A 13,575-nucleotide genomic window follows, 5' to 3' on the forward strand; every position below is an offset into this window, starting at 1 on the left:
GACAAAAACAGAGTTTACAGTCACTGACCAAACGTTGTTATCAAGCAAGCAGAATCACATGTCTTGCAGAGAAGCCAGGCATTACTGAACTTTCTCTCACACTGGTATGCTCATCAATCAAGCAAAGGTACTGTAACAGATGTTACAGCAGGTGCTTGCTTGGCCAAATTGATCTTCTTCACCGTTACTAGATAGTAGCTAGATGCTGAGTGTTCTGTCTAGCTTGACTTCAAATCTTGTCAAAGTTTGAGACTTTCAGCTCTTTGGGTAACAGGAAGGGTTTTCGAGATGCTATATCATGCTTAGTCTACTTGGCAGGGAGGGCTTGGCCTAAGCAGCTAATGGGTGTTTGGTCACAGAAACTAAACTTTGATTCCTGTTATATTAAATATTTGATTACTAGTTAGAAGTATTAAATATAAACTAATTACAAAATTAATTGTATAAATGGAGATTAATTTGTAATTACAAAACTAATTGCATAGATGGAGACTAATTTGTGAGACGAATCTATTAAGCATCATAATTTGATAATATGGTGCTACACTAAAGATATATGCTAATGATGGATTACGAGGATATCGCGGCTTAGCCTCCATCTATATAATTAGTTTTATAATTATTTTATATTTAGTCCTCCTAATTAGCATCCGAAGATTGGATACCACCTTTAGTCCGTTGAACAGAGCACTCCTAATCCTCGGCCCATGCCCCATGGTTAGGCCCATGATGCCCAGATTTGCTATGACATGTCATTTTTTATACTATTGTTAAAGTATTTTCATTAGCAAGGATAATCGGGTGAATAAATTAACTGCAAACCTAATTTGAAAATTGGCAAGAAAAGTATACCTATTGAAGAGCGAACGGATAAAATCTCTCTCAATATTGACCATTGTCCTCCTGTTGTTTTGGTCCCAAATTGTTTCTTCCCTTCCTTCCAGTATATTTTGCCACTATCACTCTCAAGTGAGCAGTGTCATCAACTAATTTTATTTCATTTTCTCATTTTCTTTTCGTAGCTATTGCAGTAATTTGAGCGGAAATTACTTAGTACATCATTATCGCATCACGATTTTCCGTCCAGGCGGAGGAAGTCCGGCACCTTTCGGCTCCCAATTTCGCCGGAGGCGGCAAGGCAGCGTCCCGGCGATCCCCGTGGACCGGCCCACCCATGGGCCGGCGGTCGCAGTCGTCGTCGTCGTCGTCCAGGGCGTGGCGCCATCTGAGCCCGTGGTACTACCTCAAGCGGCCGACGCGCCTCGCCCTCCTCATCGTCGGCTTCGTCGCCGCCACTTTCGCCTCCTGGAACCGCCTCTCCCTCGTCCGCGACTACGAGGTGCGGATGATGCCCGCGCCCAACCCGATCCGAGCTTTACCGGTGGGGATCTGGCTGGTTCCCGTGCTAGCTCAGCTAGCACGGGAACCAGCCTAGCTCTATGGTACCTGAAACGCGAAAGGCTTACTGATAGGTGAAGGCATTGGTTAAAGATTGGACTTTTGTTGGTTGGAGACTCACTAGGGTGTATATTTGGCATTGACTGATCATAATTTCAATTAGCATGATCTTCTGTTTCATCAGCGGTTGTACAGTTGCATTATTTTTATACATGGTGCTTTGGAGTGAAGTAATGCATAGTCCTGTGTTACCATTTCTTCCCATTATGCAGTGAAATGTAGAAACATGTGAACTTGCCAATGTCTATTTGGAATGATAGTTATGGTCTTTTAGTTTGCTTTCAGGCTGAGATATCCCGGTTGGATGAGGAGGTAAATCGGTTGTATGACCAGGTACATATGTGTGCGCATTTAGTTACAAATTGACGTGCGCTTTATGAGTGAATTATATCAACTCTTTTGTTGTGAGTTCAACCCTTTTAGTCTGATGCCACTTTTATGTAGTTAAGAATGGCGGGAATCTATCTGGATGAAAATCCAAATATTGAAAACATCATCAAGAAACATCATCTAGAAGTTGACCCTGTCAATAATGCGAGGAGAGAAAAGGTTAAGGAAGCTATGCTTCACGCTTGGAACTCATATGTAAAGTATGCGTGGGGACAGGATGAGCTCCAGGTTTTTTTTTCATTTGTACTTACTCGGATATCTGCTTCCTTTTATGTTCTACTCAAATGAGCTTTTTAAATTATTCTAATTTTCCTTTTTTTTTTCCTTTTTGTACTCCTCAATTGTCCAGCCGCAATCAAAGAATGGTGTCAATACTTTTGGTGGTCTTGGAGCTACTCTTGTGGACTCACTTGATACATTATATATAATGGGATTGAAAGAGGAATTCAAGAAGGCTAGAGAGTAAGCTCCTTTTATTCCTGCCATTTATAACTATAAACAGAACACACCTTCATCTCGTCCATGGACAGGAAATTAGATTGGGTTTTAATCTTTTCAGCATGGCTAAGTATGTTACGCTTCGTCTTTTTGGTACAACATTGTCATTTTACCCATGAATTATACTAGAATATAAGTTTTTTGCTGGCCCAACATGTGGTACAGCTAAGCAAGTTCTGCTCACTGGAAATACTTTCTCTGCTTGTTCGAGAGTTCTCCATGCAAACAATGTCTTTAGGGGTATCCAAGTTCCCAACACATAACCTTGCCAACATTAGGGGTTATTGGTTATCACTTGCTTGGATGGGTAAGACAACCAATATTGTATGTGGTACTGTGCGTGAAGATTTTAAGACCTAGTCATTTACTCTACAGCTGCTGCATTGCATTCCGATTGAATTTTAACTGCAGGATTCAAGAATACAGATTTTGCAAAGTGGATTAATGTATGCACTTTCTGCATCTTCCTTGGACTGGACAAATAATTTCTTGTTGAGTTTTGATCTGGTATATCATCTCTTTCATTGTGAATGTGCGCATAGCACGGTGGTTGATCCTCCAGTTGGGAGGCTACCGACCAGCTCTTGAACCCTCAGTTTTCGCATAAAAAGAGGTCCCTCACTGTGTAATGGCTTTCAGAGTTATACACGATCGCGTTCTGGGCTGCTGGCCTTTGGGACCTTTCTCAGCCCTTGTAGTGGGTCTTCTCCTATGTCCAATGCATCAGGGGGAGCCGGGGAGGTCTTTTCCCCCAGGGGGCTGAGTTTTTTTTTTTACCATCTCTTTCATTTTTATTCAGTAGTCTAACTCTGTTGCTTGTTTTAGGCATATCAGATTGCTGTAGTGCAAAGTGTGATCACAAACATTCCAGGCCATTATATTCACAAACATCTAGAAAGTTATCAGCCTCTTGACCAACTGTTCACATGGTGCAAAGTATTATGCTTCTTTTTGCACTATTTGATAAAACTAATTATGTAAATGATATCAATCTTAGGGTCCTACTGCCTTATAGTTTTTCAGTAGTATTCTTATGGATTGTGACCTTTGCAGGCCACGCATAAATCTCCCTTCACGGAACAGGACACTCTAAATGCTGCAGTACTCTATTGTGTTATGCATCCTTGCATTTAATTTAGTATTGGGCCAAATGTTACCATTATTCACTTCTATAATGGTCAGTAATTATGGGCATAACTCTAAAATAAGTACATATGGGCATATGTCAATGTCCCCTGCCAGTATGTGCATGCATTGATTATTGAAAGTAGGCAACACTCGCATGTTATGTTACTTATCAGTTATCACATATTTCTAGTCTAACCAGGATCTCTTGGTGATGACAGCTGGGTTGCTGAATCATTAGAATTCGACAAGGATTACGAAGCAAGTGTGTTTGAAACAACAATAAGGTGATGTGTTTGAAACAACAAGGATTACGAAGCAAATTTGTCTCCATAATCTTTTGCCTTTGGATCTTAGTGTGATTGTATATTTATTTTGGGGTGACTAACTTGTGTTATTAATTTGTCGAAGCTTGTACCCTTGTTGATTTATATTCAGAGTTGTTGGAGGTCTCCTCAGTGCGTATGATTTGTCAGCTGATAAAATATTTCTTGAGAAGGCAAGAGACATCACTGATCGACTGTTACCTGCCTGGGATACATCATCTGGTATCCCATACAATAGAATCAACCTAGCTGAAGGCAAAGCTAGTAATCCAGGATGGAATGGTGTAAGGCACTACTTTTCCATTTTCCCACTGCTGTAGTAGTTTATAAGAACTGCATTGTAATAGCAATTATAATTGTTCGTTCGAGAAAAAATAGCAATTATAATTGTTTTTTCACCATTGCTTTAAATATGCTTTTTCATACCTGGTGTAAGTTAATGCTTTTCTTTCTGAGTTTCTCTTTATTGTAAATATTTTCATTTATTCAAATTTACTTGTTGTACCAATCTTATTAGTAACTGATGTTATCATTTAGTTATGGAATTTCATCTTACCTTTTTGGATTTTAGGTGGATAAATTAATTTCACCTATTTTACAGGGCAACAGTATACTTGCAGATTCAGGCACAGAACAACTTGAATTTATAGCCTTATCTCAGAGGACTGGAGATCAAAAGTATCAGCAAAAGGTTTTTTACACTGCCATGACATCTGTTTTGTACAGGCAAAGCATAAGAATCGTGCTTAGTTTCTTCATTTTGTTCTTGCTAGTTGCAGTAAAAGTACTAATACCTATTATGAAGGACATGATGATAGACATTGTGGTCAGATACTGTATTCATGGTCTTGTATTGCTGAGTGTTACTCACATCAGGAATTGGTACAGATGGAGCTGGAGTGCAAGCCAGTTTGGCTAGTACATTTGGAAAGAGGATGAGTCCAATTAATTCAAGTTAAATTAGGGGTCAATTAAGTTATGTTGGCCTCTGAACGTATTGGTCATTTAGTACTATATACAAGTGTCAGCTGTGCAATAGATTGAATCAAGCCAGTAAGAAACTGTTTTCTTGTACTCTTCAAAATTCTAGTACAGCCATCCTCTGCCCCATTACCCTTTTTCCAATTACTGGTTATGCAACAACTCTCAGGCCTAAGCCCTAAGCAGCCAATGAACATTGACATCTGTATCAAGCACACCAAACAACAAAAGATGGCACGATCATATGTTTTATGTTGTTTCAGCTTTAGCTTACCGATTGTATACCAACAATCATATTTATACATGGAAGTTTCTCAGGCTATATTTTCCATCTACACAGTTTTGTAACACTTGGCTAGATACGCATGCCACTGCCATCATTTCATTGAATTGTACAACAAACAGTACAGTTACTCCGTGCATAGTGTAAACACTAACTGATGATGGTTCTCAACTAGTGTTTATGTGACCTACGTTTTTCATTTATTGTAATTCGGTCGATATGCCTAATAATCATCACGGCTCTTATTAATCTTATTATGGAAATTTCATTGGGAGCTTTTTCAAACTTTAGGTGGAGAATGTAATCAGGCAATTTCAGAAAATATTCCCCAGTGATGGCTTGCTTCCTATTAATATAAATCCTCATTCAGGGGCTGTGAAATCGTACTCAAAGATCACATTTGGTGCTATGGGGGATAGGTATATAATCATTTGTCTCAACTCCTTGTTATCGTTCTATATATTTTGAAAAACTTGAACTTCTGCTTTGCATATTTCTTTTATATCTAGGCAGTTTCACATTTTCTAACTAGATTAGTGTGGAGTTGGTTTTATATCTAACTACCTTATGCATGTCGCAGTTTTTATGAATACTTGCTCAAGGTCTGGATACAGGGTAACAAAACTGAAAGTGTCAAACATTACAGGTTTAATATTTATATGATCATCCTGGATTCAGATAGTTTATTATCAGTTATGTTGGTCGAAGTTTTACAAATTCTGACTTGTGCAACCATGTTTTGTACCATTGCTATCATAGGCAAATGTGGGAAACATCAATGGAAGGCCTGTTAGGTTTGACAAGGAAAACTTCTTCTAACTTCTACTATGTGTGTGAGAAGAATGGTGATTCATTATCTGAGAAGGTTAAGAGTCTCCTAGTCACTGGGTGTCTGGGTTGTTCTTAATAGTTATCTTATGTGTCTCTGAAATTCTGATTTGTTCAGCCTATATAACTAGAACAGATGGATGAACTTGCATGCTTTGTGCCTGGTATGCTGGCATTGGGAGCATCAGGCTATAGCCCGGAAAAAGCAGAGAAAATTATGAATCTTGCAGAAGAGGTGATCTTGCTTTCATCACTATATGCATTTTATCCTGAATTTTTATTGGCATATTTGGAACGGTTCTAATTGGAACTTTGCATATTATACTACAAATTTTGCCATACAATCCGACATATTTCTCTCTGCTTTTCTTCTTTTTGCCATAGGAGCCTTTTGCCTCTTCATATCACTGTTCCTAATCATTCTGTTACTGCAACTCCTGTCAGTATCAGTTTACTTCTACCTGTAAAAAAGCTCCTAAAATTGATCTAGGACGATGCAGTGCCTTGAGCTTAGACCTTAGAGGGTTCACCAAATTTTTTTTATTTTTTAGATGAATGTAATGCAATGCAACTACTGCTGTCAGCTTTATACTGAGTTAGCCTGCTAAAGATGTTAGTAGTGTATATACTGTATTCTACTGCTCAAAGTATACTACCATGATAATTGCACGATGATTATACTGGACAAATTATTTACCAGAAAACAGTGACCACAAACCAGTGAGGCCCATATTAGGCAAAATTACCTGAGGTGGCTAGTAAGATTCCCATTTTATGCAGAACTTGTTTCTTTTACAGACTTTATTCTCTCCGAATTTCATGTTCTTATTTGCCTTTTCTTCATACTCTCTTTGATGTAGCTTGCATGGACCTGTTATAACTTCTACCAATCAACTCCAACAAAATTGGCTGGAGAAAACTATTATTTCCATGGCGGACAGGTTTCCTTACAGCCTGCATAATTCTTTTATGTTTATCTTGCCCTGTGCACTTCACATAATAGGATGCTATTGGTTTTCCTACCGTAGGACATGGTCGTGGGCACATCATGGAACATCCTTAGACCAGAGACTATTGAGTCACTCATGTATTTGTGGCGCCTAACTGGGAATAAAACATACCAAGATTGGGGCTGGGACATATTCCAAGCATTTGAGAAGAACTCCCGTATAGAATCTGGATATGTTGGTCTGAAAGATGTGAGTTCTCATCATCACCAATATAGTTTCCATCATATCAAATGTTCTAACTTTATATAAACCTTGTTGAAATATTTGGGTCTTTAGGTGAATACTGGTACAAAAGATGACATGATGCAGAGCTTCTTCCTGGCAGAGACACTCAAGTATCTGTACTTGCTGTTCTCCCCGCCATCTTTTATCTCCTTCGATGAGTGGGTCTTCAACACTGAAGCCCACCCACTGAAAATAGTCACAAGACATGGCAATGAGGGCAGTTCGGGTGATGCAGAAGGTAAGGATATCGCTGACTATGTGATCCAGCCACTTGGAAGGAAGCATGGAAAACCTGAATAGAATTCAACTAGTGCAAAGTACAGGGCTTTTGCTCATGCCATCTGATCTATACCGGCACGACAAAGGAGATCCGCCTTGATGGAAGTTCAGGATTGAAATGGCGAATGTCACACTTTGGCAGCATCAGGGCACAGGTCTGGATGAAACTAGAGGTAGAATTTGGTGGTATAGTTTGGATGGTGACCTTGTGGCACAGTAAAGTACAGAAATGCGGAGTCTCTGGTTTTTACATTATAGCAGAGATTTATTTTGCCGTATGCTATTTCCATTTTCATGTGTGTAGAATTACAGCTAGGTCATGCTATATGACCACCAACTTGGACATGTGTACTAGCAGGAAAGCATATGCTCTCTGTATTTTGTGTTATGCCAGGACTGATACAGATGCAACGTTTGTATGTCGAGAGAGATTTTTGCTTTGGCTACCTTCTGAACAGTGTAAAATATGTAGTGACCTCCGATGCAAGTGGCAACACTTGGGAAGTTAAAGGTACAAGCAATGCTGAAGTGGCAGACGTTTGTTAGTTGCGTTGATTTCTTGAATCGTTTAGTTGTAGCTGAAGTTTGAATCCACGAAACTTAGGGTCTGTTTAGATTGCAAGCAACTTGCAACAGTACTACTGTAGCACTTTCGTTTGTATTTGACAAATTTTATCTAATTATGGACTAACTAGGTTTAAAAGATTCGTCTCGTGATGTACAATTAAACTGTGCAATTAGTTATTTTTTTACATATATTTACTGCTCCATGTATGTGTCCTAAAATTGATGTGATGGAGAGAGAGTGTAAAAAGTTGGAATTTTGAAGGCATCTAGACAAGGCCTTACGTGGGGCACGCCAAAGTTCAAGAAGACGAGATGCCGTACCTCCTCAAGGATGGAAGTTCTAAAATCATTGGTTACTCTCATGTCAAGCATCTCTATACGTTTCAGTGATTCCTGACATTTTTTTCCCCCTGCTCCGTTGCGCCATCATTCCTACAGGCTCTACAACTACCCTGTTTCGAACTGCCACCTGCACGACGGCATGCGGGCCTAGTTTCTGCAGGCTTGCGATCATCTTGCGGCCCGTGAGCTCTCCGCTCCTGCTGTACAGCAACCCATGGACAGCCTAGGCCCGGCCTAGGCACGTGCCGACTGACTGAACAGCCGCTGCGAGAGTAGCGAGAGCACGTGTGGGGGACCTCGTGCCTAGGTCCGAATCTCGAGGAGCGGTACGGCGCTGCAGGCCGTCGCTGGTCGCAACCTGCCATCTGGACCCTGACTGTCAGATGGTCCAATGGCGTAGCTTCATCGCGTAGCAGGCGCCTCCAATAGTTCTAGCTACAAGGATTCCACGTCATCTAAATAACAAGATTTCTTTTATCCTTATATATTCTCACTCCTTCTATAGGATCTATAAATTTACTCTCCATCTACACTCCCCACAACTGCATGCAAGCTGCTCGGTACATGCATCCTCGATTCTTGAGCTTCTCTCTAGCGACGAACAAAGCGCTAGTGAGTTAATTTTTTGCTGCTCTCTCTCTCACGTCAGGTACCGAGCCTAGTCAGCCATCAAATAGCTAGCTCAAATCTTCTTGTTGGATGCGGTTACCGGCTACATTTCTGATTTTTTTTTCACTATAGTATACAAGCTATCTATAAGAGAGCCAAAAAAAAGGATAATAATGTTAGCTAGCAATGCTATCCTATATACCGTCACATTATCAAATTTCTCTTTCCACAAGGAAACCAATCTCTACAGGCAGAGCCTTTGAAATTGTTCCACCAATGGATAAACAAATGACTTTCGTGATGATAGTGACGTGGACCGGAGCATGAGCTGATCATTTAATAGGTGACTCATAAGACGAACATGAATCTGATAGTATATATACTCCTTTCATTCTTAAATATTAATAATATTTCGAACAAGCTAATTTATTTAAGAGCAGAGGGTGTATTAGATAGCCATACCACATTTCATAGAGGTAGGCTCACGAACATGTAAATAGTAATGCCCACAGCCAAAATGACAGCAAATTTGCACTTGGTGGCAGCAAGCAAATGGGAACCGCGGCTTGAGGTGCAAAATTCAGTTGAGATTTTGGAGACAATTCTTAAAGCCTGTTTTGAACTGTTCCTCCAAACTATGATTTGTCAACCTTTTTTTTTAACCTTACACCATGATTTAATCTTTGCTTACTTTAGCTTGAATCTTGCCTTTTGGCAGCTTCAAGTTTACTGAAATCTATTCAAGTCACAATAATTAATGATGAGGATAAAGATTTAAGTCTTGCGTGTTGCTGCCTCCAAGCTAGCTTAGTTCCAATAATCATCAACCGATCAGTAGATGAGGATAAAGATTTCCCTTTCTCCTCTCCCTTTCACCCGCAGAAAACCCACAAAACGCACACAGCGCTGGCACCTTGTGTGAATATTCCATACATGCAGCTAGACCTCGGCTGATTTGCACATATTCCCCTACCTCCTATCGTTTTCACATCCCCAAAAAAACTTGCAATATGAAAAAGAAGGAAATGCAGGCATACCCATTTTATCCAAATAAAGCCTACTGTACTGATTTGACTGGTGGAAAGAGCAAGGAAATCCACCAAAAGTTTAGTTAGCTGTTGCTTTCAAACCATAAACACTAGACACCTGTGGACAACTGGGGATATCTATAGTACAAATTAAACTAACAGCTACTCCCTCCATTTCAAATTATAGATCGTCTTGGTTTTTGTAGCTAGATACATAGAATTCGATACGCATCTAAATATAAATTACGTATAAATACATCGTTAAAACTATATATTTAGAAAATTCAAAACGATCTATAATTTAGGATGGAGCAATTAGGTAAGATGAACATGTATCAACGCAATCATTTTTTCTTAAATCCAAGAAATCAACCATGTGCTTCTTCAGTTAGTTGAAGGCGCATGCTTGCTTAGTAGAAGAACGGTTGGTTGCTTTTTTTTATGAAACAGGAGGGGATCCCCTACTGGATATGTTATATTAATAAAAAGAGTTTACAAGCAGTACAAGAGGTACTAGTTAAGGAGCGAAATTTTCTAGCCAAATAGACATTGTTTGAACATAATTTGATTTTGCACGATGGATAACCATTGCAAAATTTGTCCTGAAGAAGTCTAAAGTACTCTGAATTGTTGGCACTCTAATCTTCAAAAATAAGGCCATTCCTAGCCATCCATATACTCCAACGCATCAAGATTATTATCTCCATGAAGAATGGGACATGCAGTCTTGTTTTGAAGGTTTCCAGAATATTGAAGGGGTCCGATTCCACATTACGGACTAGATTCAGTGTTGCCCAGCATTGTGCAGCAAAGTTGCATTGCAAAAAGAGATGATTCAGAGTTTCCATGGAACCTGATTTACAGACAGCACAGGTATAGTCATCGAGGACCATGTTTCTGCGCCTGAGAAGATCTCTTGAATATGGAGCATGTACTTCAAAGTGACCTTTCATATGCTTATAAGCTTTACAGCATGAGAAGTCTGACCCCAGATATATGTCCAATGGTCATTTTCATCAGTGGAGGTTAAGTTTGCCAACAAATTCTGTAACTGCAAGAATTGTGGGAAAGCTTCATCTGATAAAGGGATGTGAAAGATTGTATGCAGGTGTGGCAAAAACCTGGCTTTCTGTAGAGTGATGCTTTTGGCTCTTGTGAAAGAATAGAGTTCAGGGAAGTGTAGCTTTGGAATCCTGCCATTCCACAAATCATCCCAGCGATAGGTTGAAGAGCCTGATTTTATAGATGGGCAAGCCATGCCTTGTAAGAATCTAAAAGTTTCCGAATATCACGCCACCAAAAAAAACCTTTCTTTGTCGAGTTAGGTAACTTGCCATTCCTGTAATAGTTTTCCCAAACTAAATTGACCCAAGGTAAGTCTTCCTTGTTGGAGAATTTGTGTAGATGCTTAAGAAGAAGGGCCTCATTTTGCACTCTCAGATAATCAATTACACCCAAACCTCCCTCTTCCTTTTGTAAGCAAACCAACAAACTAAATTAAATAGTCAATTATACCATCGAGACGTTCCAACCATATTGTTGAACAGAAATCAATGTCTGGCCAAATCAAGCACTGCTTTAACAACCATACATGGATCGAGTACAACACAAACTAATAAAGCAGGCAGGTTGTTGCAGAAAAGTCATTGAGCTTTGCCATTATCCTACCTAGAGGTCATGCATATACACATAAAAACTGCTTTTTTAGGCAAAACAAAGGGCCACTACTGGTCCAATAATCAAACACAAATCACCTACTACCCTTTCCAAGTGGTGGCAAGTGCACTAATATATATATAGTACATAGGATGTTCCCCATATGGCTTTCCCCAAACCCAAAAAGTACTCACCGCTGATCCATTCATCCATGGGCCTATCCATTTGTGGATATATCCTACACCTGGATGCCACGAATCTGCAAGCACTGTAGCGCGCGCGTGCTGTGCGAGGCAGCGACACGCCGGTCGAGCAGGGTCAAACCAACAAAAAGGGTTGGAGAGTAGCGGCCGGGTAGTAAGAAGGGGGCGGCAACACACGCTGCACACCTCCTCACATGACCAGCGCCTCCTTCCTGCGATCTTGCTTGTCTTCCTGCTTGTGCCTGGCTACTTGTCCTCAGCTCGCTCGGCACATTCGCCTCTTCGTTCTCTTCTCCCAGCTAAAATCTATCTCATCTTCTTCCCTGAACACCTCCTCTCTCCCAGCATCCACCTCAAGAAACGAACTTGCTAGTTGAGAGAGATACAGAGGGTAGCAAGGATGGCGGCGGCAATGGCGGCGGCGTGCTGCGGGCTGGAGGAGGAGACGGTGATGGGGGAGCAGAAGGCGCCGGGGGCGTGCCCGCGGTGCGGCGGCGCGGTGGTGGCCACGGACGTGGAGAGCGTGCGCCGGGTGCTCTGCTGCCTGCCGCTGTGCGTCAAGAACAAGCGCAAGTTCTCCTGCGCGCGCTGCCGCCGCAGCCTCGCCGCGCTCTCCACCCACGCCTAGCTCCACCTACTCCCATCCCCATGCCGAGATTACCTAGCGAGCTTGTCCTAATTAGAAGGGCAAATCATCAGTACTAGATTAGGAGTAGCTGTGCAATCCATCTGTTGATCTTGAGTCGATCTTCATGTTTAAATTAGCTTTCTAGTTTCTCTTTGCTCTTCTGTTTTGATATGTTAGTTCCATTCATGTACTTTCTCATGGTTTCATCATGGCCGTCCTTTTCTTCCCTCTCCTTTTTCCATGTGGATAAAGTGCGTGACCGAACATTCATTTCCATTTTTGTCGAAAGCGCTTAGAGTTACATGATTAGGTTGCTTGCACTGCTTTCTTGCCTCAAATTGACCATGTTTCCCTCAAGCTACAATGCTCCGATGTCTCTTTTTTTTTTTGACGACGACATTTTACTTACGTTCGCATACTGAATGTAGAATTGTAGATGATACTGAGGGTGGACTTTTCGGTGGAACCGACAATGGTTTCAAATTGATCCGCAAAATTGCATAGATATTCAGTTATTTTGAATTCATTTGAAAAATTCGAAATATTTACAAGATGAAAGAAAGCCATTATCTTTGTAAAGACACAAGACCCAAATCATACCCTCAGGTTATTATTGAAAGCCTTTTTCATTACATGGCCAGGGAGTAGAGCCAATCCATTTTAGATTGGTGGGGGCAAATTGGCAATGGTATAGAGTAGGTATATGAACGGTTTAGATTGACCCACGTGATCATAATGGATTCTATATGCATGATCTAGGAAACCTAGGAACTGATTTTTTTAGTGAGTTTAGTACTGATTTAACATTGTATTAACGGCAGAGAGAGAGAAAAACAAAGGACTACAAGCGTGTACCTGCCAATCTAGGCCCTGTTTACCATCACTCCATCTTTTTATGCTCCACTCCAAAACTCCAGCTGGAGCATGCAGCATGTTTCAAATGGAATTAGAGTTGTTTGGATGGGATGTTAAGCTAGAAGGGTGCCTCCATCACCAGAGAAGAGGGTTTTAAGAGTGGATTATCATTCTTGCCCTTGGGTTTGATTAACTGTACCATTATTGAGAGAAGTGAAATAATTACAACTATTTTCACCATACATATGAAATAAAATGACCACAAAAATATTAAAATACGAACA

The 13,575-nt window shown here is 40.6% G+C and overlaps 2 protein-coding genes across 5 annotated transcripts; both read left to right on the forward strand.

Annotated features, from left to right (window-relative positions):
* Nucleotides 1-858: 858 nt before the first annotated feature.
* LOC112896693 (mannosyl-oligosaccharide 1,2-alpha-mannosidase MNS1-like) lies at nucleotides 859-7,851 on the forward strand. Of its 4 annotated transcripts, none has more exons than XM_025964786.1 (16): nucleotides 859-969; nucleotides 1,088-1,339; nucleotides 1,744-1,791; nucleotides 1,903-2,076; nucleotides 2,198-2,310; nucleotides 3,693-3,758; nucleotides 3,910-4,081; nucleotides 4,399-4,488; nucleotides 5,353-5,480; nucleotides 5,642-5,707; nucleotides 5,821-5,926; nucleotides 6,026-6,124; nucleotides 6,750-6,830; nucleotides 6,918-7,088; nucleotides 7,176-7,362; nucleotides 7,436-7,851. In XM_025964786.1, the coding sequence occupies exons 2-16, from the start codon at nucleotides 1,175-1,177 to the stop codon at nucleotides 7,501-7,503; spliced, it is 1,734 nt and encodes a 577-aa protein (XP_025820571.1). In that variant the 5' UTR covers nucleotides 859-969; nucleotides 1,088-1,174; the 3' UTR covers nucleotides 7,504-7,851. The 4 variants fall into 4 exon arrangements, with proteins under 4 accessions (XP_025820571.1, XP_025820572.1, XP_025820573.1 ...); XM_025964787.1 differs by having other exon boundaries at nucleotides 7,448-7,851; XM_025964788.1 differs by lacking the exon at nucleotides 859-969 and having other exon boundaries at nucleotides 1,202-1,339; nucleotides 1,733-1,791; nucleotides 1,908-2,076.
* A 4,062-nt stretch (nucleotides 7,852-11,913) lies between these two features.
* LOC112897921 lies at nucleotides 11,914-12,662 on the forward strand. Its single transcript, XM_025966325.1, has one exon. The coding sequence runs from the start codon at nucleotides 12,209-12,211 to the stop codon at nucleotides 12,434-12,436; it is 228 nt and encodes a 75-aa protein (XP_025822110.1). The 5' UTR covers nucleotides 11,914-12,208; the 3' UTR covers nucleotides 12,437-12,662.
* The last annotated feature ends 913 nt before the right edge of the window (nucleotides 12,663-13,575 follow it).

Source organism: Panicum hallii, chromosome 6 (assembly GCF_002211085.1).
Source record: "Panicum hallii strain FIL2 chromosome 6, PHallii_v3.1, whole genome shotgun sequence".
Lineage (NCBI taxonomy): Eukaryota > Viridiplantae > Streptophyta > Magnoliopsida > Poales > Poaceae > Panicum > Panicum hallii.

Excerpts from the sequence above, each read along its gene's own strand:
- LOC112897921 (XM_025966325.1), top strand. The coding sequence starts at position 12,209 with ATGGCGGCGGCAATGGCGGCGGCGTGCTGCGGGCTGGAGGAGGAGACG.
- LOC112896693 (XM_025964786.1), top strand. The coding sequence starts at position 1,175 with ATGGGCCGGCGGTCGCAGTCGTCGTCGTCGTCGTCCAGGGCGTGGCGC. Across the intron at positions 2,311-3,692 it reads GAATTCAAGAAGGCTAGAGA|CTGGGTTGCTGAATCATTAG; the intron begins GTAAGCTCCTTT and ends TGGTGATGACAG. Across the intron at positions 6,831-6,917 it reads ATTATTTCCATGGCGGACAG|GACATGGTCGTGGGCACATC; the intron begins GTTTCCTTACAG and ends TTCCTACCGTAG.